A 22,995-nucleotide genomic window follows, 5' to 3' on the forward strand; every position below is an offset into this window, starting at 1 on the left:
AGTCTGTGTGTGTCAGTCTGTGTGTGTCAGTCTGTGTGTGTCAGTGTGCATTTGAGTGTGCAATCATTGCCAAATGTGTCCACCGTCCTTTGTGTCTCTCTGGTTCTGCATGTTTGCAGCTGCAGTCGGTGCTCACAGCAGCAGTGTCTTCGTTTTGTAGCAGCGCGATTAAATAAAGTGTTTTCAGCCCCACTGGATCAATACTGCACTGTGTGTACTATAAATGACACTCAGTGCTTGGTACATAAGTTAATGTTGCAGCATAGTGGTGTCCATAGATGTTTTGTCGCTAGCTGAGAAAGCAGGAACGACCGGCCCCCTCAGGTCTCACATGAAGAGCTGACCCCGTGCCCTGCATTACTGCAGTCAGTGCTCCAGTCCATCTGTCGCTCTTCAGTAAAATACTTGAGCTCTTCTTCTTGGGGCAGCGACCCATTCCCAACCTGGAGTGTGCACTCCTCGGACCTATAATTAGATCCTCAAAAACAAACCAGCTGTGAACATGTGGACTGAGCTTGCTCCTGCCAGTATTCTCACTCAGGTGTCCTGTGAGCACGTCTCACCAAACGCAACCATTTCATAATAACATGCATGTCTTAGTTGAAGCTGTTTTTCATCCAGCCTGGTGTGAGTCATGGTCCGGTCTGCAGTGTGATGTGGAGCAGAGTGAAAGCTTTGTGTTCAAAATGTCCGGTTGCTAAACATTTTCCTGGAAGCTCAACACACTTTCTTCCACCCTTTGATGCCTCTTATACAGTGTGTGTGTGTGTGTGTGTGTGTGTGTGTGTGTGTGTGTGTGTGTGTGTGTGTGTGTGTGTGTGTGTGTGTGTGTGTGTGTGTGTGTGTGCATGCTTGGCCAGCAGAAACACGTCTCTCTGAGCTGCAGAGTCCCACACAGGCCACAGTAGCATCTCCTGGCTGCCAAATCTAGCACTTGAATAACTACCTTACCTTTGCAGTATTGCAGTATGTTTTATTCTCCTTTAACTCCCCCTCCAGCTTTGGCACGCTCTTTCAGTGCACTTCTGTCACCCTGGGGCAGTTCAGGAACATTTCCCAGAGTTCATTAGTTCCCTAGTTTGCTTCCCAAAGGATATATAGAGATGTAGGATGAACGTGCTGACTGTGTGCGTTTGATTTTTGGTGTTCCAGTTTGTGTCTCCACTAGCACATCCTGGCAACTGCTCACAGAGAGCGCCTGTAGGACAGCGCGTCCATACTGAGCGTGCTCAGATCCCTCATTTTGTTTTATATCTGGTTTCTTCGAGGGGAGAGGGAATCACTTCTCTGCCTTTCTCTCTCCTATCCAATGTTTATGGCTTATTATCATTTAGCTCACTAATTATTTCAATGAAGTCATTTTGATGCTGTTAATGAGAGAAAACACGCACGCGATCTCAACAAATACACCAGTGCTACGAAAACACACAACCCTCCACACATACTGTTCTGTGAGCCTAACGAGTGGTGATTAGTGGGTCTCAGCTAGGCGTGGCCAGGCTGTGTAACATCATTCTGCACCGTGGACTCTGCTAATTCACTCCTCTTTATCTAATTACCCAGGGTTCACACGCACACAGGCATGCAGCGGTACGTTGCGTACACACACCACCTGGATATAGCTTTCCTGCAGATATGCAAAGTGACCTCATTATTCCTGAGCTACCCGTTTATATATCAGCACGAATGACTTCTCTCAGTCCATCATCTTCTACTATGCTAACTGGTCGGCAGTTTTTAGCTATCCAAACAACCAAGGAATTGGTTACCTTTTCTCTCACATTTTTTGTTATTCGTCCACAAGCACCATACTCCTGAAGCGTAGACTGGCGAGGTCCCGTAGAGGTGGATTCAGTTGGGTGTTTTGCTCTCGGGTGATACGCCAGTGATGAACTGCTTCTGTGGTACTTGAATTCAGCGTTGCAAATTGTGCATCTTACTCTCGTTTTGTCCAACAAGCCATCAGGCAACTTCTTAAAGAGAAACTTTCCACCCAAAAGTCCGCCCTCGTCCATGCTTGCGTGTGTTAGCTAGTGTTAGCTAGATAGTAGCATGGTGTCACTTCTTCTTCTTCTTCTAATCATTTCTGTCAGGCCAAACGCCAGCATAGCACACTGTTGCCCCCTCCTCCAGAGGTGCTCATGAATTTAAAGGTCTTAGATTACAGGAAATTAATAATATATTTGTATGTGTTAATAAACAGTCCTCAGGTTAGTGGCTGCAGCCAGGAATATTGCTTATTACCTTTCCTCAAGAGAGCACAGCGTAAAAACCTCTTTTCTCTGCATCCACACTGATGCTGTGTGCTGCTAATATTTAATATGAAGCTGAGATGTTCATCGTCTCTGTGGTAGTGTATGTATTTGGAACCAATCACAGTGCTCGTTCTGTGGTGCGTTTTCTTTAATCCAAGGTTTCATTTTGGGTTAATAGCTGTGGATGCAACTTTGCAATAAGAACCAACAAAGTGAAAAAGCTGGTTAAGATGCCATGATGACGTGTAAGCACAAAGTCTACACTCAGGCTCTTTTTTCCCCAAACACTGGGTTTAAATCTTTAGTAGGGGTGCAAAGATACTCGTATCAATATTGAACCGTTCGATGCAGTGCGTTCGGTTCGGTACGCATATGTACCGAACAATACAAAACTTTTCATTTATTTTATCAACTTTCCTTCTGACGATGCTGTCTGTGTTGAGAGCTCAGTGGATCTGAGCGCTCATTCAGATCTGGCCTTTAGAACTATTTTGGTCTTCATGTGACGTATGACCCTGAAGGTAAGCGCGTCATGGACAAAGTAAAACAGTATGTCGGATGTGCCACGCAATGCTCAATTACATGGGTGGGAGCTAGTGTGTTAGCGCAGTTAGCTCGTTAACGTGTTGGCCGTCCAGCCCCATGCGGTTAGCGGAGATTTGCCGTGTTGTGGCGTTAACGTCATTTCAGATTAACGCTGACAGCACTAGCGGGAACACAACGAATATGACTGCACATTTACTCCGACAGCATCCTAGTGCAAAGACAAAAACAACAAGCAGCATGCTACAAACTTTAGCCGAGTCATTTAGACAGCCGTTAGCACAGGATTCTCCTTATGGGGACCTGATATGTTTAATATGCTGCTGAGAATATAGCCCAGAAGAAGCGTATAGTAGAGCTTTTATTTTGAAAGAGCCATTTCTCTGTAATAAACTCTCTTTTCCAAAGATGAGTGATTCCTCAATCAGATAGATTTATTTTTTATTATTTTGTTGTTTCAGCAACATTAAATTTAAAAACTGTACTTTTGAGTGAAAATATATATTTATAATTTTAATAAATGACAAATTAAAAAGGCGTGAACATTTTTTTGTATTGAAAAAAAATCAAACCGTGAATTTTGTGTATCGCTGCACCCCTAATATTTAGGTACCCAGAATACAGCTGCTGCTCCATCCAACTAACTGGTTAATTTCATCTAAATGCATGTTGTGTATCCCAGGTGTGACGCAGTCCCTCATTATATGGCTAGAATAAAAATCATCAGAGTTCTGTGAGCGATAGAAAACGACCCACATAAGTCATGCTGTACGTTTGGAACATTTCCTGTAGTTAAACTGCAGGACGAGCCTCTGTGGATGACATAAGAATGAACCGTGTGTGCGCTTGGATCAGAAAATGTATGTGTGTGTGTGTGTGTGTGTGTGTGTGTGTGTGTGTGTGTGGCGTGATTTAGAAAAAGAGTGTGTAGTTATTCCTGGCGTAGCGACTGTCTGTGACTCAGAGATAATGGTTCTCAGTAGAGTAAGTGTGTTCACATGTGTGCGTTCGTGTGTCTATAAGTGACTACAGCTATGTCACACTGTGTGTGTGTGGAGTGTGTGTGTGTGTGTGTGGAGTGTGTGTCATAGAGAAAGTGGATGGCAAGCAGATGCTATTTGCGAGGGACTGCTGTCATAATATTCAATCAATACCCTGCGGACACACACTCATGCACACACACAGACACACACCTCTGTATGTACCCCGAGCACCCGTGGGAGTCGCCTGCTTTCATTAAGTAGGCCCGCTGCTCCTCTGTGCTGTGATTGGGTGGAGCATCTTAGAGAAGGAGGAAGGTGGTGTGAGTGTGTTTTAAGAACGAAGTGAAAAAAATGCATAAAGTAACGCAGTGCAGTCATTGTGACTGGAAACACTTTTGTGTACACACTAAAAGATATTTTCTGCTAAATGTGTATGAAATTGAATAGAATGTGTCATAAACGGCTCTTTTAAACCACCGTAGCCTCACAAGGAGTCAATAAAACTGCAGTTTTGTGCTTTTATAGATCTCAGGCAGCATAAAAAAATAAAGGCCGTGTTTATTTACTGCTTATATAAATTTTTCTTTTTCACGGACGATATTACTGTCGTCTCACACACACACACACACACACACACACACACACACACACACACACACACACACACACACACACACACAGAGGAGGGCTGCTCCAGACGCTCTCTTGAAGCCCGCCCTCATCAAATTCTCCCCGTAAGAGAAGTCCTAATCACGGGTGGGTGGGTAGCAGAGGACCACAGAGATCGGTGTGTAAACACCAGCCTCTCCTGTTGGCCCCTCTCATCCCTTTATCTTCATCACCCATCTCTCTCTTTATCTCACTGCACAGGATTTGGGGGCGAAACACTATTTTAAAAAAAAAGTACTGAAAGAGAAAATAAGGGAGTGATGAGGAGGGAGGGGTGCAAATCCATCTCTTGTCTCTGTTGCTATGACAGCAGGTTGTGTTGGCATGCAATGGAGTTGGCGCTGCCCTCACCTCTGGCATCAGGGAACCCCGGGGACTGTGTGCACATTGTATGTAGTATGTGTGTAGTTGCTTTCTGCACGTATGCATGTTCAGATAATGTACAAATAAAAAAATTGAAATGCCTTTTATAGCAGCCTGCATCGTGTTTTAATCACTTCCTACAAATTTGACAAAAACCTGGTGTGTATTTGAAAAGCCGACTGTTAACCACATATTTAAAGTACGTGTATAGACCATTTGTGTGCTTCTGGTATGTATGCATTCATGTGTGTGCGTGTGCACAATGAGGAGCGTGCACGTGCAGTTTGTCAGCCAAGGGGCTGTTTTCTCTCCCTGGCCAGACGGCGCTCTCACCACTGGACAGATGGCCAACACCCTCCCTCACTTCTTCCCTATCCCTTCATCCCTTCCTCCTTCTCTCCCTCCATCACTGTCTTCCTCTCCTGCGTCCCCCCAAACACCACATCACCTCAGTCTCTCGTTCCCCACCTCCCAGCATCCCCTCATCCCTATTTCCCATCATACCGCTGCCATCATAAATCAGAGTGCTGTGGCGGTTTTGTGCCTGATTCACTTTTCCCTCACGTTCCCTAACAGGCGTCCTCTAGCACCCAAACTTATGTTAGTTAGACCTGCAATAATATCAGCGAGGGGGAAAACGCCGTGCAAGTGTACCTGCGCGTACACGCTGATGCTGACCTGGCTACTAAGTTTTAATGGTCAGACTTTTTCTACCAGACTCGCTGAAATTAAGAGCCAGAAATAGCACCATATAACAAAGCGGCGCCTTTCTATCGCGTGTGCACGTTAAACGATGTTTCGAACTCCTCGTGGATAAAACTGACTTGCAGCTTAATCGCTTTGACCTGTAGCTGCACTCTCTTAAAATAAGTCTGGTTTTCATTAGTCGTGGAGCTCACTGGTTCTCGGTTGGACAGGTTTAAAAGGTGAGATTTAACTTTTCTGAGTCCTGCGTTGATGAAGCTTCATGAACTGTGTGATATAATAATTATATGTGCGATGTTGAATTACCTTATTTTTTGTAGAATGCTTTTAATCTTTGCAGAATTGTTATCTGAAAAGTTTAAACATTGCTGTCCCCACTGCTTATCCTTTTCTTTGCATCATCATCGTCATATTTGCTGTTGCTGATTGATGGTGTTTTATTAAGACTTTTATGTGTTAGCAGGGCTTTTCTTTTCTCTCCTCTGGTATCATCTCTGAAGCCAAGTGTCTTCAGTGTCGTCCTTTTGGATCCTCAGCGTTTATAATGTGATAATAAGGTGTGAAAATGGAGACACAATGGAGCGGTGAGGATTGGGCCTCCACTGGTCCCCTCTCACACTGCTGTGTGCTACCAGGACACACACATTCACACGCATTACGTCACATGCTAAGTGATAATCTACACGCAGTATAAAGTAATTGGCAGTGCACGGCTGGTAACTCACTTTTTACACTGGATGCAATAAATGATAACCAGTAATGACATTAACCACTTCTGTGCTGTTGTTAAGGCTACGCTGTGACACGCTGTGAGACACTTGTGGGGACGCAGATCAGGCGTTGTGGAGAAAAGGACCCAAATGCAGACTCTAACAAAACCTTTACAGGGGGAACTAAACTAGAAACACAGGATCAGGAGCTGGAAGATGATCCGACAGGAGACGAGGGGAGGCTGAGACAATAAATGGGGGGAGTGGAGGCACACGGGAACAGAGCTGAACTGAAGACACTAGATGACAAGAGGAAGCAAACCTGAACGTGAAGCACACAGGACAGGACTACCAAAATAAAACAGGAAGTCACTAACATGGACTGAAGGTGCTCAGACTAGACGCAGGAAGAGTAACAGACACGACAGAGCTGAGGCAGCGAGAGAGGCAGGAACCAGAACCAAACTGGTTTGACTGCTCCGAGGCTTTAAGCCTTTGGCTCCGTATTAAGTCCTGTCAACGACTCTTGGAGGTGATAATACCGACTCTATTCTAACATAAAAAGCCTTTTTGGAAGTGCTTCAATATGAAATTGAATTTGACATCTCAAACTCAACAGAATAATCGAGTGTGACGGCAGGAACAAAAGAAACACAACAACACCAATTAATTATTTAAAAGGCAAGAAAATATTGAAAAGTTTGGTTCGTTCTGTGAATCAGTGTGGACAAATGTCACTAATGTGCTGTACTCTAAACAAAGCTTATTGCAAATACACCTGTGAAATAGCTGCAGGTCTAAGTGAAGGGCACAGCAGCCTAACCTAAAATGACGCAGAGTGAAAGTGGGTAAAGCAGACGGCGGTGAATATTTCAATGGGATCATAACGAATGGCACAAAGATCCGAACTGTGATCGTTCACGGTAACAAAGACACACTTGTATTGTGTTTCTCTGCAGACGTAGCGGCATCTGAAAGAGTCGCCGACCCCAAAGAGGGGACCGGTGCTGAAGACGGAGAACCAGACGAGGACCGCGATGACCGAGATCACGACGATGACTTGGACGACGAATCCATCTTCACCTGTGACAACTGTCAACAGGACTTTGACTGTCTGGCTGAGCTCACTGAGCACAGAACCAACCACTGCCCAGCTGGTAAGACTGGTAATGTGATTGTGGTTTTTCTGTTTTAACTGGCCAGGCTCCCATCACTGTGTGATACTTTATCATAAAACAGTCAGTGATATGTCATCGATACCCGTACATGGTGCACTTAATCCTCAATATCTTGTCAATCAGGACCTAATTAAAGCTCATTTATCATATTGCATCAACATATCTACAGTTAAAAGTGCCGCGTGGTTTCCAGCAGGGAAGGTGGCGTGCTTTCAGATTAACATCAAACACTTAAGCTGTATCATGAAGAATCACTGGACTGCCTTAGTGACACGGGTCCTGCACTGTTCTCTGAATGCCTATAGCTATAGGAATCACACCTACCATAGCATGTGTCCCACAGGGATGGACACACACACACCACACACACAAAGGCCGTTATTAGTAACGGTGTAATTAATGGAGGGACTGAAAGGAACACAGCGGGGGCATCTGGTTCCTACAGATTAATCCAAACAGTCCCTGAACAAGCCGACACACAAACGCACACTTACTTCTCGCTACTGCGAGGCAGTCTCCCCTCGGTGTCTGCGGGTATGTGTGTTTACTTTTGATAGGGGGGATGAAGGAGCAGGGAGGGGGGCGGAGGGCTTTGTTTAAACGGGTAAAGATGGTGTTTCTACAGAGTGTGTAATGTAGATGGTGAGAGCCCCGCTTCATCCACCTCTTATTCACCCGCTGGTTTGACGTCCCACTAGAATTTCATGTAGTGCTTTGTCTCACATGCAGGTTATGAAGTTGTAGTAATACAAAATCAGTGTTTTACGTTGACTTTTGTTAGTGTGGCGTCATAACAAAAATGTAGGAGAACACGAGGCAAACGCACGGCAGAGGTTCCCGTCCCCCCTCCTGCTCTGTGGGGATGAGCTCAAGACGTGGAGCTCAATATGAAGGTTTCACTGTAAACGGCAGGAGATTCATCCACGCTGGTCACAGCTGACTCTGTCCGGTCTTTAAGTGATGACGTATCAATCCTGCTTCCAGGTCCAAACTGCTGTTTATTAAGGCTGTTGTGTTTTTAACATGTTTTGTGTCTTGTTCGATTTAATCTCAGGGTTCATACGCCTTTTTCAGGGTCAAATTCAAGCACTTTTTAAGCACTTTCAAGGTCCCTTTTCAAGCTTTTCCAGCTCATGCCCCCCCCCTCGCCAAAAAAAATAGACTGCATGTTTCAATTCGCATCACCTCAGTAAGACCATGTGAAAATGAAAACAAATCATCCTAGGTGAGCTTACACACCTTTTCCCCCTTTTGTTAAGAAATAGAAAAACGCACCACACAAAAATACTGCAGAAGGAAGCGGTCGCCTTACATACATCGTGTATAAACTCAAAATGCACATTTCACTTAAAAATTAAGATGTGAAAATGTGAACAAATCAACTTGTTAGATATTCTTCTCCTGTTGAAAAAACAAATGCCCCACTGATTGTGCCCCACAGGCCTCAGTGTGAGCTTGAAGACATTTATACTGTTTAAGTAGTTTAATGTGTCGGTGCTGACCACAAACACAGTTTGAATGAAAGCCGGGGAACTTTGGTAGCACAGAAACAAGTGACCATATGGATCAGTCATATTACCATTATTTCACCCAAAGGCACCAAGTTAATGCTTAAAAAAGCTGCAGCAATACACACAAATATAAACAGTACTTGGTGACAACTTTGCTTTTAGCCTGTAACCCTCTGGGGTCCAGGGTGTAACTGGCCGTTTCTGACTACTTTTGATTTGGCCTCATATTTCACCTTTAAAAACTGTTATTTTCTCATTTTGACAAACTGTCAGCACAATTTATCTAAATTCAGACAAAATGTAAAATACAACTAGAAAGTGATATTTTTGACTGTACAAACCACAGGCACGTTTAACGAATCATTGTCATAACTTGAAATGCAAAGAGAAATTGTACATTTTTAAAAATATGCACAAGTTTTGCAAACAACAAAGTTATTTGGTACTATTTACCTAAAAATGCAGCCAAGGCTCAGAAGTTTTTCATATAACCATTTAAAACTATGTACAGAACAATCAGGTGCTCTGCATCAAATAAGAAGACACACAAATTATTTATGCAACTCCAAAAAATAGTTTGTGTCACTGTAACAGATGAGAACAGCACAGGGATAAACCTGCAGGTCTGACAGCAGCTGTGTCAGCGTTTACACTGCAACCTGCCTTTGGTGGCTTTAAGGCAGCAACTGTGACCATCACGAGTAGAACTGACACACAAAACAAAACAGCACACTAACTACACAAGACAGCACACTAACTACACAAGACAACACACTAACTTGAGACTCCAAACACGGTAAACGTCACAAATCTCTCACGTATCAAAACTGTCTCTCTCTTTCGCTCACTCCTAAAACTTCCCCCTCTTCCCAAACAACCAGATGCCACATGTTGCCATATCATTTTTTGATTGGTCAACATGGTACATTTTTCCACCAATAGGGAAGGAGTGTTTTTTCTTTTTTAACTCACAAGCAAAGCGTGTCTGCTAGCGCTCTCCTTAGAAACGCCGTTTTAACCGTTTCTTCCCGGAGTAAACGTCACTGTTTTATTAAAAACAAACAAACATCGGTTTTACGTGGCCTATCAACACAATTTAAACACTGGTATATAGTATGAAGTCTGCACCTTCGACCCAAGTTGAAATGGAGACTCTGGGCCCGTCGACCCCAGAGGGTTAACCAGAAAGCCTTAAGTTGGCTAGTTATGTATCAGGCTAATGTTTAAAGCTTTCACTTGAGTAAATTAACTCATATTACTGCTAAATAATGTTAGCTAAGTTCACAGCATATTCCATAATAGCACTGCCATACTGCATCACACTCAGTGCATTTCAATCATTTCTCCAGCGAGTTTGATAGCAAAATAATAATCATAATTAATAATAAAAAAATGGCATGTGTAACGTACACGGAAAATTATTTACTAGGACTCACCTATCATGCGACTGGAGAGCGCAAACTCCGCTCTTGTCGTTTTCCATCAAACACTCATTAAAACAGCAACCTCCAGGTATGCTAGCGCACTCATAGCCGACTGGCCGAGGGAGGGGCGGGGTCACACGTTGAAACAGACAGAGGCGCAAGGCAGCCCAGGCGGGGAAATTTTGCTTTTACATTTTGCGACTCATTTTATTTCTCTCTAAAAGGACCAAACTTCAGCCAGGAGAACAACTGAGATAATCCATCCACAATACGAGGTTAGTCATTCATATACTGCTGCATGGGCTGGGCTGTAGTTACATCCTAAGGTTTTAAAAGCTGAGCTTAAATAAATGATTAGCAAAAAGCCGAGGGAGATCAACAGTGATCACTGACTGTTTTAGGAGCTTTTTGAGATCAAATAGAAGAAAATACAAAACATTAAACATGTTAACAACACAAAAGCCATATTAAACGCAGACTACTTTAGACCCGGAAGTAGGATTCATCACGTCATCACTGAACAACCGGATTGCCACTGTTCATTTTAAAGCTCAGTGTTTAAACCCTTACGATGTAACTGCAGCCCAGCCCATGCAGCAGTATATTAATGACTAACCTGGTATTGTGGATGGATTATCTCAGTTGTTCTCCTGACTGAAGTTTGGTCCTTTTACAGCATCCTGCCATGCGATTGCATTTGTCTCTAACCATCAGGAACCCTCACGTTAACTTTTATTGAGTGGAAAAAGTTGGCGTTCATCCTCCAGCTTCACTGTGTTTATGCTAACATAGCTGTGTAGCTAGCGATCACGTAGCACATCATTATATAGCAGCTAGCCCAACTTCAGTAACCCTACAAACGTCACTGCTGTTTAGTTTTCTGTCTTCATTTATGCTGGAAGTGATAACAGAGCTGTACCTTTGAATTTTCTCAGAAATCTCTCAGTCAGAACATGCTATCATGTTTAGGTGGAAGCTAGCGAGCTAACTTCCTGCTAACTTCTAACTCTGTTAAACTTCATAAATCCTGTTTTGATGGATGCCTTAATTGTTACACCTGGTAAAGCAGCAACGCTGATGATTTTATTAAGGTGAAATAATTTAGAGAGTTTGTAACTCTCAGTGATGCTGCAGTGTTCGTTTGACTTTGGGACCTGAAGTGGAGTTTGGACCCGGGAACGGCTAATGTCAGACTTAAAGCCCGGATTGTTTAGTTACATTAATATTACACTGACATTCACTTAAAAACTCAAAAGTTGAAGACCCCTTCCTTTACATGTCCATGTCAGTTCACAGACACACAGAGTGCACACTCAGATCATCACAGGGCCAGCAGCTCAGAGCTGCTGTCGGAGCACGGGATGTGGCCTGTGATTTCAGCAGAGGAGTCTGGGGAGGGCTACATGTTGCTGAGTGAGAAAGCTGAGGGAGGAAGGGGGGAGGGTGAGAGGTAGCGCAGTCGAAAGAAATGAAATGAAATAAAAAAACATGTTTTTCCCCGGAGAAAGAGCGGTTGAGATTGCACAGTAATCCCACGGCTCGGTGGGATGTGTGCGGGGTTTTGTGCATGTGGGTTGCTCCGTGTTGGTGTGTCATCGTGTGTAAAGCTGTACATGTTTATTTGTCTTATGTGTGCGTACACGTGAGCATGCAGAAGGGAGTACGTATGAAGTTCGTGGTGGGACCACAGCTCTGTGGTTATTATTGAGGAGAAGGCTAAATGAAGAATAAAGAGTCCTTTTGAATTCTCTGGTGGAGGCCCGGGGGAGTCGAAGCATGGACTCACACACGCACACACATATGAAGCAAAGACTGCTGGGAATAAACAAACGCCACTCTGAATCTGCATGAGTGAGGTAATGTGTTCGTGCATTCTGAAGTTTGATGTAGTTTGATGTTTGTCTCTGAGCAGAAACCAAGCGACTCAGATATCGGCCATCTTGGTTGAGGGTGACCGATGGGACCATCTTGCCAGGAGTAGCTAGCTATGATGCTAGCTCGCTGTTAGCTTTGAATCAGCATGGGAAAAAGTTACTGAGAGGTGACGCTATGTGACAGAAAAAAGAAAAAGCTCAAAACACAGAAGACTAAATCCAAAATTGGCTTTTCAGTATTAATCTCCCATTCACCCCAAAATATTGTTGAGAAATTATGGGATACGTGACATAGCTCCTCATTAACCCTGAACACTCTTGATAGAGGGTTTCATGTCTTGTAGGAATAAAATTTTAGCTTTAGTGGACTTTGTGCTGAAGTTCATAACCAGGAAAAGAAAAACTCAAATTTAAAGAAGATTTTTAAAAAATCAGCCATAGTCCTGCAAATTTCTCAAAGCATTTACATTCTTGGTAAAACTCTTATTACTGTATTTCCTCAAATAAAACATTTACAGAATTAAATGTTGGGTCTCCCAAAACGAACGGTCACTATAAACATTTAAAGGCCTCGCCTACACGTCATCAAATTTGACTTTTCTACCTCTGGACTCTTCGATGTTTCACAAAATGTTGTGTTTAAAAAAACAAAAACAAAGGTTTTCTACTCATTAACATGCAGCAGATTTTTACTCTGAAATGGTAACAGGAAGTGGTGAGTTTGCATAGTAGGGATAACGCATTAGCTTTAGCATGGCACATAACCTGAAATAAGGCCTCCCTCCATTACTACTCTGTTGTTCTTATGTGAAGTCCTTTTACCCTGTGCAATAGACGTAAATGAAAACTTAGGCCACTATTTAATGATGTCATCCTCCCACAAATCCAAACTCACTCTGTTCTGTCTGCTGCGTCTCTAAATCTCTGTCACATAATATTTAAACTTTTCAGATTTTAGTGCCAGTCTCAGTTACATTAGTTATATTTTCAGTATCAGTTACTGAGGATTATTTTGTCGACATTTGTGAGTCTCGATTTGTAGCTTGAGAGCAGTGGTTAGTTAGTCCTGAGTTCTCCACACACACACACACACACACACACACACACACACACACACACACACACACACACACACTGGTATCTGTAATGCTAACTATACTTTTGTTGCAAATGGGTCCCAGGTTAGCAGCTAGCTGCTGCTGTAACACTGAATGGGTCCCAGGTGCGAGAGTGAAGCACCAAGTAATTCAGTGCCACTCTAGCAGAAGGCCTATAAAGAGGCGCCATTAATTTGAGTGGAAATTGGACAAACACACACGCGCGCACACAGTGGCACAGATCAATGACACATAAATGTGTATTCACCCACTCAAACACGCACATACCCACAGACCCCACACATCTGGTCAGTGTAATGCCACATTAATGTGCATGAGCCTGATAGCTCAGCTGGTTGTGTGTGTGTGATAGAGATTACGTGCCTCGATTACAATAGTGTTGTTATTCTGTTCCACTGCAGCATTAAGCTTCTGTGACGGCTCTGCTGTTTGAATTGTGAATAAGATGCGTGTGTGTGCTTCTTCCAGCGTGCCCTGTAATCAAATGGTTAACGCACACGTAGTTGTACTGACGTCGTTAATGCTCAGTTTGTCACATTTGTGTAACACCGTTTTATTTAAGTGCACGGTGCTGCTTTATATTCTCAACTCTCCCACACGCCTTAGTGGCTCTGGGTGAGCTGACTGGCCGCGGTGTATACAGCGTGTGATATTTTTATGTGTGATGTGTGTCTGCTGCTTTTAGTGCATGCGGGTCTATATCCTGTGTGTGTGCAGTACGGTGCGAGAGGGACAGACTGAGAGCGTGAGCCGGGGGAGTGTTGATGGGTCTCGGTAGGAGTCAGAATGTGGAGCAGAGGCTCCCCGAGGAGAAGAGGAGCAGAAAAAAAGCCTCCTACAGATCAAATGGAGAACATTCTCTGGCCTTCCTCTGCCACATGAACACACAGACACAAGCAGACACCCACATCCTATTAAGGAAACCCAAAAGCTGTCTCGCAGGCCGCAGCATTCCAGGATCAGTCAGTGTGATGTGTTTAGAGATTCAAATGGCTACGAAGGCCACTGTCTGTTACGATACATGGCACACACACACAGATCTGCGCGTACACTCACCCACAGTCAACAACGTCCACACTCATGCTAGGTGTGAGTGAGAAGTGCAAGAGGGCGAGAGATTGTTAAAGATGCCAGTAAAAAGCACTTGAGGGAGGAAGTGTTGGGAAGGTAGGCTCCAAGTCAACGAGGGAGCTGTCAGTCAAGGCGGGGGGTGGAAACTGCCGTTGTCAGTGACAAATAGCAAGTCATTAACCCAGCGAGTGGCTGGGTGAGACGGTGTGGGTGGAAAATGGTGAATGTGTGCGTCCGTGCAGGAAGAGAGCGGGATACTGCGCATATTCGTTCTGAAGGTATTTGTGAGGTCTGTGGTAATTGAGCGCATACAGCTGCACTCTGGTCTATTCTTTTTCCTCTCTCAGCGGGAGAGAGCACAGATTTCCAGGGAGCCTGTCTAGCTGGGAGGGAGCAGGAGATAAAGAAGGAAATAAGGGAGGAAAAGAAGAGAATTGGGAGGGAGTCGCGGGGGACCGAATGAAGACAGGTGAAGAGGAGGGTGGAGCGTGGAGGCCAAACTCGGTGGAGGGGTAAGGGAAGAAGAGGAGAAGCACACGGAGCAGGGGGGAGAGCGTGTCTGTTGGCGCGTGGGCCCTTGGGTGGCTGGTTTGCCTCCCGCGGGACGTCTTCCCACAACTAAGCTCTCACCGTCTGTCGCCACCCGCTGTCACAAACGCACACGCAGAGGCGCACACGCACCTCGCCGCGTCTGTCGTCGGGATAGCAGCTGAGACCTGCGAGGCCGAGGCTCTTATTAAAACCACCGATCACAGATAGGAGGGGTGTAAGGTAAAATTACAGACCGGCGCTCGCTGGGACGACACTTCCTGTCCAGTAGCTGCTGTTGGCTGACAAAACAAATAAAAATAATGTGCTTTTCCCCTTTTTCTCGCCTCCTGTCTTTTACTCGTCCCTCCCGTTCTTCGCCATGTGCCCCCCTTCTCTCTTTCTGCCCCACTGCCCCCTTCTTCCCTCCCTCCTTTCCTTCCCTCTGTGTGTCTGTACCCGGGGGTGGCCCGAAGATTCCTGTGCTAAGCCCTTGGCATACATACAAGTGCACAGCGCACACACAGACACAGCTGGCTGCCGCTCAGGTTTTCCAGGGAGAGAGCAGGAGCCCGGCACCAGAGGAGAGGGGGATGGAGGGAGGAGAGCGGCAGAAGCAGAAAGGGGGGAGGTGTGAGGGGCTGCAACATGCAGAGAGGGAGAGGGAGGGATAGCAGGGAGGGGGTGAGACGGAGAAGGGTTGTTGTGAAGTCATTTTTCATCACAGGGTTCGTTTTTCACCGCAGAGTTCTCCCACTCTCTACATCGCTCTATTTCTCTTTATCTGTCCTCTCCTCCTCCTGTTCCCCTCCCTTGATCCCACTTTGTCTCTCTTTATCTTCCCTTTTTCCGCTTTTTCCCTCACCTCTCTCCCTCGCTCTCTCCCTCTTGCCTAAACTCTTTGCGTCCTCTCTCTGCCTCCGTCTCTCTCTCTTTCAGCCTACTTTCTCCTTTATGAAATATGGATGGGAGCAGTTTTGGGCGCGCTGAGAGGTTTGCAGTCGGAGGGAGGGAGGGATGGAACTTGGGAACTGGCAAGGGAAGGAGGGAGGGAGGGAGGGAGGGAGAGAGGGATGGAGCTCGTGTCTCAGCAGACATGCCTTGTGCATGCACCTAAACACCTCACTGAGCAATCTGTCAACATGTCAGCAACACATGTTTGGTAAAAAAGAGAGAGAGCGGTTGGAAGGAGAGAGGAGAAGAAGAAAAAATCTCTCCCCCTCCAGTGGGAGTAATGGCTCCCACCAGGGCTCTGGAAATGCTTTGAATTCAGCAGATTTCTATTGCGGGGTCCTCCCCCGGGGGCGTCTTTTTACAATGCCTGCATCTCAGAAATTTGAGCCCGAGGACCCCTGGGGGCTTCCTTTCATAATGCCTGAAAATGTAGGGTTATATTGTGTGCTCTTCCCCATGGGGCTTTTATTAATACCTGTATTCACTGCCACTGGAAATTACACAGGCGGCGCTGCAGGGGCCCTCGCTCGCTCCAGGAAGGGAGAAAGACTCTGCGGGGACGTTTTCTCTCTTCCCCTCTCTCTTTTCTTCCCTTCGTTTCCCCCCTTTCCCCCCTCTTCCTCCTCCCCCTCCCTCTCCTCCTACTTTGACTCTCTTCCCTTTTTTCTTACTTAATGCAAGAGTGAAAAAGAAGAATTTGCCAAAGGACACGAGAAAGTGTGTTGTGTGTGTGTTGGCACCAGCTCACCCTCTTGTATTCAGCCCTACTTTGCTCCGAGGAAAAGAAACACTCGATTAAAAATGTAACTTCCTTCTTCTTCCCCTCTTCTGTCTCTCTCATCTCTCCTCTCTGTCTGTCCTTGTGTGACTGTCTGTAGATCTTGCAGAGAGTAAATATTTGTGTGTGTGTGTAAAATGGAAATGCTTAAATCCATAGTCCAGCGCGTCTGATTTTGCATGGAAATTGAGACGAGCGCTTCTGTCTCCGAACGTTCATTAGAATTCTTCAGCCAAAGGCTTTGCAGCTTCTCTCTGAGTGTCTCCGTGCGTTTATTGATCAAATATTTACACAGCAACATTATAGAAATATACATTTACATATCTCTGAATAAATAACGTCTGTTGGCTCTCCGCAGTCGAGGCAGTTTAGCTTTCCCCGTGTCTTTTTCATTCTCGAGCGTCTGCTAACCCTGCCCTAACCCCTTTAAACAGGAGTGTTGGACTCATGCTGTCGCACAAAGATGTACTGCGGAGCTAAGTCGTACGTCAGATGCTCTTAACTCACAGAGATGCTGCTGTCCTGAGTATGACTCTCAGATCTTTGTTACAAGACAAACTTGAAAGCAAGGCAGTGATTGGCTGTCACTCCCACGGGAAAGGCCCACAGGTAGATGCTACGGTTGGTGTGGGTGTGACTTTTGGAGGTAACTGTTGCAGCAGTATGTTAAACTGTGTAACTGGACCCCCCATTGGCGACAGCAGGCTCAGTTGAAACATTCGCACCACTACTTGAGCTGGCTTACGTTCGTTCCTTTCTTGGTGGTGATGATATCTCCACACGCTGCTGTGGATATGAACCAGGCAGTAAATATATGAGGCTGCTCCCTCGTTCACACAGCAGGAACTCTGCATGTTTGATTTGGCAGATTTTCCTGACGTGACCTCTGAGGGATCGGTGAATGTGTAACCCAAAATTAGACATAACACAAAACACCTCACCCAGAAATACTAACCTGGTGCATTATGGAGCTGGTTCCCCTTTGTGATGGCGCTGCTACACAAAATTGCATGAAATCAATGTTTCGTTGGCCAAACTTTGACTGTTTCCACGTTCTCAGTGTGGAGGTGAGACAAAAACACGAGTGTGTGATTGATTTTATTTTTCCTCTGGAGCACAGCTGAGGGTTTAGAAGCGCGTTGTGTGTTTGTTTGTGTGTAATCATGTTTTGGTTTGGAAAGCAGGTACCTGACATGATCCACGCATGTGTTTACCGTGTGGCAGTATCTCCATGTTTTCATGTGTGGATGTTAGGATAGAGTTGTCACGGGGCTGTGTGTGAGGGGGATGTCGGGATAATGAGGAACAGGCCGTTCCACTGGATCCAGGACCCCCCCTCCTGCTGACACCTGGAACCTTTTTGCTCGTCTCCCTCGCTGCTGCTTCTTTCTCTCTTCCCAAGAGCCCACAGCTCCCGTCACTCTCCCCACTTTTGCTTTTTTCCCTTTATTTGACCATTTTGTCCTGTGTCTCCTCTCCTCTCTCCTGTCCTCAGTCTTTCTTAGAGCACACAGACCGCAGTGTCTCGCTGCTTTCCTTCCTCCCTCCCTCCCTCCCTCCCTACTTGCCGTCCCTCCCTGCTGAGTTCTCAAACTCTAAACTGACCACATCCCTTCCTTTCACCCTGTCTCCCTTCCCCCCACAAGCCTCCTCCATTCTCTCCCCATCATCCCTGTTCCCCGTGGAGCTGGCCCCAATGCTCTGATCCCTTCCTCCATGCCCCCAACCTCCCCACTGTGCCCTCCCAACACACACACACGCACACACTCGCGCACACACACATCCACCCTGTGGTGACTGGCCCCACAGCAGCCCCTGTCTCCCTCCCTCCCTCCCTCTGTTTTTCCACTCTTTCTTTCACTTTTTCCCCACCTCTGTCTCCCACACCCTGTTTGATGCTTTACATTTGTTATGCACTTCACTGAAGCTGTTTTTCTCCACTTGGTACTTTGAAGGCAGGAGTTCGCTGCATTGTTCAAGTCCTCATTCAGGTTTCACACCTATGTGTGCACTTTTACTCTTTCTAAATGAGGGCAGGGTTTTATTGGTGGCTTTTGAATGATGGCTTTACAGATTGTTTAATTTTTTTTGAATGTGCAGCTGAAAAAACCCTTGTGTAACCTTAAGCCCCGCCCTCTGTCAGAATGACGTGTTGTTTTTATTGTAAGTGGTTCCAGTCATTTCGAGTTTCCATAAATACACATGTTCCCTTCTTGATTAGACCAGCATCCTGGGGCACCTGTGTGTCGTCCGACACTGGACCACCGTCCGTACTGACCCCCGTCTTTGGATCATTTACATTTGTGGCTAAATTTTCACACATTTACATGTAAACTGGAACCTGACTGAGACCACGTCCACACTAATGCGTTGTTCTCCCCGAGGGAAAATGCAGCGTTTTGGAAACGCTCTCGAAAACTAATACATTTGAAGACGGTGCTTTCGCGTCGCAGTGTGGACAGCGAAAACGATGACGCATGTTAGTCATGTGATGCAGTCATGTGACCAGTTAAACAAAGATAGCGGAGGGCGTTATACAGCAGTTGTTTTGTTTGAGTTAGTATCAGTCTGCACGCGCTCCAGAGAGCTTTTCTTCAAATTCTTTAATTCTCACTCGCTTTTGCAACTTTGTACTTTTGTGTTACTCGCAGCAACAACTCCACCTCATTGTGAGTCCATTTAACAAACTCGGTGCTTTTCCTCAACATTCTGCCGCGACGTTTCAAAGAGCCGGAAAGTAAATAAGCGGCAGACAGAAATGAGGCAGGTCGCATCTTCTTGTGTTTCACGCATGCGCAGGACTGGAACGTCAGCGTTTTCTGCCTTTTCAATGTGGACGCACAACTCTGTGAAAACAACAGCCTGAATGACAGAGGCAAACAACAACAGTTTGAGTCACCTGTGGTGAGTTTGGTGGCTTTGCTAAGGACAGGTGTCACCTGAGGGACAGTGCTGTGATACTTACAGTTAGTAACAGTTGTAAAAAGAGCTTACTGTGGCTAATGAGCTAATGGTTTCCATTAACACCACTCTCTAATATTTTTCTTTAACTGGAGAGTCGTAGTGATTGCAGGTGTACTTTGCTGTTGAACTTGGGTTATTTGTACCCGTTGGTCTTATTGTGGACCGAAAAACACCAAATCTGTGCATCTCTGATTCTTTTTCCAGATAGGAAAAACTGCAGACGTGGTCCCACGTCACTTAGACGGAGCGGACCTTCGGCCTCCACCTGCACTTCTCCTTCCTTACCTGGAATACCCGACTCTAAGCTTTTAGAAAGGTTTACGCAGCCTGCACTGTGACAGCTTACTCAGTATATTACAAAAATGGCCTATTTACACTTTATCTCTTTTTCTGTTGTTATAATGAATTACTTCAGCCTTGCCCTCGTGTTTCTTACCTTGATCTAACACTATGCAGGAAATCTGAACACATAGTATGCTAAGTTTAATACAAAGGCACACCCAGGTGTGCAGGCACACACACACACACACACACACACACACACACACACACACACACACACACACACACACACACACACAGAGTTTCAGTCACAGACAGTGGTGGCAAAGGGCAGTGTACCACAGGGAGAGGGCCCATAATAGTTTTAACCCAGTGCTCAGGTGTGACTCGCCTTTGTCCAGCCAAATGTCAGAGAAAAGCAAAACTCCGGGGAGAGGGCTGGGGCTGTAGGATGGGGGTGTAGCAGAGTGCAGAGGAGCCTGAGAGAATGGACGCGCAGAGAAAGGAGCGAGCACGGACGCGTCTTATACGGAGCTAAAGATTTCACTAACAGAGCGGTCAGGCGGAGTCTGTTTGTCTCCTCAAACCAACCGAGTGTTGTGTCCACCGAGCGAGCTGCTGTTTCTGCCAGGCTTTCCGTCTGGGCCCCCGGTTATGTGGGGGCTGGGAGCCATGCTCCACTCTCTCCACGCCTCAAGGCCTCCCTGGGGGGGGGAGGACCAACTCTGCCAACCTCGCGCTCCGTTTCCCCCACCTCAACACTGAGCACACAGACGCTGACGTCAGCTGCTCTGGGCCTTCTCCCCTGGGTGCTACCAGAACCCTTTGTTTCCCTCCCTCCTCTCCATCTTTCCTTCCACCCCTCCTCACTTCTCTCCTTGTCCTTTGTCCCTAGAAATAGCTGTCCTGCTTAGTGCCTGATTGGAATTCACTTCACTTTGAGAAGTCACAGGGAGAGCCATTGTCAAGTGTGTGTTTGTGTGTGTGTACTCATGGCGATCATGAGGGCATGCATATTTCTTGTACATGTTTTGTGCGGCTTGTGCAGGTAAGCGATTTGTTGCTGTGTGTCAGGAAGGAAATGAGCTGCACCTGCAGTGAAAGGTGTTTGTAAAGGAAAGAGTTTATATCTCGACATCGAAGCGTTTCGTTAATTCTCAGTGAAGGAGCTGCCTCGTTATCACGACCACCGGTTTAGACAGAAACGTAAAGAACAATCTGGTGTTTTGATACTTGCAGGCTCTTGACGGTTGCACGCCTTCAGGTTTGTCTCTGCGTGTGGTTGTTGCAGGTTCATTCATGGTTATTTGGCATCTCAAATAAACCAGTTTCCAGATGCAGCTGATTATTAAAATGTCTAATTGTGTAACCCTTTTACTGGTAGCTTTAATGAACTCAGTGAAAGACATCATGCTTCGATGTGACACACACACGTTTCTCTAATACCTTCTCCACAGTGATGTGCTTTAACAGTTGTAAGGCAGCATGTTGTGTGCAGGCTTTCCTTGCGTGTGTGTTTGTGTGTTCATGCGTGCTTCTGCTCCCAGCATGGATTCTAGAATCGGGGTTAAGGAACAAGAGAATTCCTCCTTCGTATTCCCTCTTTCCTCTCCCCTCGTCTCCAGCTCTGCTTCCATCTTTGTCTCTACCTCAACCCTGCAAGTGGGATGTCTTAAAATATTAACCAATCTGCTCTTCATTTCTCAAATATGGTAGAAAACACACTGCTAAATAAGTCAGGAGACAGGCCTGCCGGGAAGCGCAGAAGAAGGGGGCACTCGACTAAACAACAAAACAACACAAACAACAACAACAAGGAAAGATGGAGGCAGAAAGAGCTCTTACACTGGATTAGCCAGTTGCCGTGGTTATTGCCTCTGTCGATCTTTCTTTTTCTCGGGCGGGCGCTCGACTTTTTTCGACTCTAATGAGACCAGCTTGATTGGAGCATTACTCTGCACTCCAGCGGCTCAGTGGCCGAGCGAGGCCTTCCTGTGCTGCTGGCCGGGGGCCGGAGGGAGCACCCGGCGTGAGTAAGATGCACCGTTACGTGGGCCCGCTTCCATCCTGTGTTCCCCGCTCCTGTTTCCTGGGATTGTGTTGAGGCTAGGGCTGATTTTGAAGGGGGATATGGGGGAACGGGTGGTGGATATTTCTCCCCCTTGTAGGCTGCCAAGCCGTGCGGTCTGCGAACGAGCAGATAAAATTGTGTGTGTGTGCGAATGTGAGTCAAAAACTGCTAAGGCTTGTGTACAGAGATTTGTGTGCGCCCGTGTTTTGAGCGTATGTGGGTATTTGGTGTGCGTATTGGGGAGTTTGTCCTCGGAGAATAGTGTGTGCGGTGGTGGTGGTGGGGTGTAGTGACAGCTGCAGAGGGGGGCCGGGGGGGCTTACTGCTTGCTGGCTGATAAGGGGGGCTTCACATCAGAGACATGACGAGAAGACTAATAATTCTGCAGCACAACACGCACAGACACACACACCAACACACCCAGGCTCATAGAAGAGAAGCAGTGTGAGGGAAAAGTTAAGGAAAGCTAGATAGTGCTGTGGGATTGTGTGTGTGTGTGTGTGTGTGTGTGTGTGTGTGTGTGTGTGTGTGTGTGTGTGTGTGTGTGTGTGTGTGTGTGTGTGTGTGTGTGTGGATTAACACTGCTGCCTGACAGAATAGGAATCAGAAAGATTTGGATGTTTAAAGGTGCTTTTAAACATCACATTGACTCTTAGGTGTGGGACACGATGCAGGAGTGAACTGCAGTACTTGTGAAACACCGTCACAGTCACTTATTCCAACATCTGCAGGTGGGACTTATTTAAAAGAGAGAGAGGTGCAAACTGAGAGGAAATTAATCAAATTAACTGACGATTTGACCTGTTTTTGGGGTGTTTTTGTTACACTGATATAAACATAGAGATAATCCTTGTTGTGCATTTTCACCCCTATTAAAGAACAGATAATCCTCCTGATTTTTGGGAAAAGGGACTGGTTGGTGTAGCGTGCCTTTGCTTTATACAACATGTCTCATTCACGCTTCATCAGAGGGTAGCTGGGTCTGCAGACTGGGATCGAACCACAAACCTTCCA

General features: G+C 45.9%; 1 protein-coding gene across 6 annotated transcripts in view; it reads left to right on the forward strand.

Moving 5' to 3' along the window:
* znf423 (zinc finger protein 423) overlaps positions 1 to 22,995 on the forward strand; it is a 129,571-nt gene that overhangs the window by 25,498 nt on the left and 81,078 nt on the right. For all 6 annotated transcript variants that reach the window (XR_003272996.1, XR_003272997.1, XR_003272998.1 and 3 more), the window contains exon 3: positions 7,188 to 7,385. Coding sequence is in view for 3 of the 6 variants with exons in the window: in XM_026176815.1 (XP_026032600.1) it covers positions 7,188 to 7,385 (198 nt within the window). In the remaining 3 variants the exon portion in view is untranslated. The remainder of the gene's footprint in view (positions 1 to 7,187; positions 7,386 to 22,995) is intronic.

Source organism: Astatotilapia calliptera, chromosome 7, assembly GCF_900246225.1.
Source record: "Astatotilapia calliptera chromosome 7, fAstCal1.2, whole genome shotgun sequence".
Taxonomy (NCBI): domain Eukaryota; kingdom Metazoa; phylum Chordata; class Actinopteri; order Cichliformes; family Cichlidae; genus Astatotilapia; species Astatotilapia calliptera.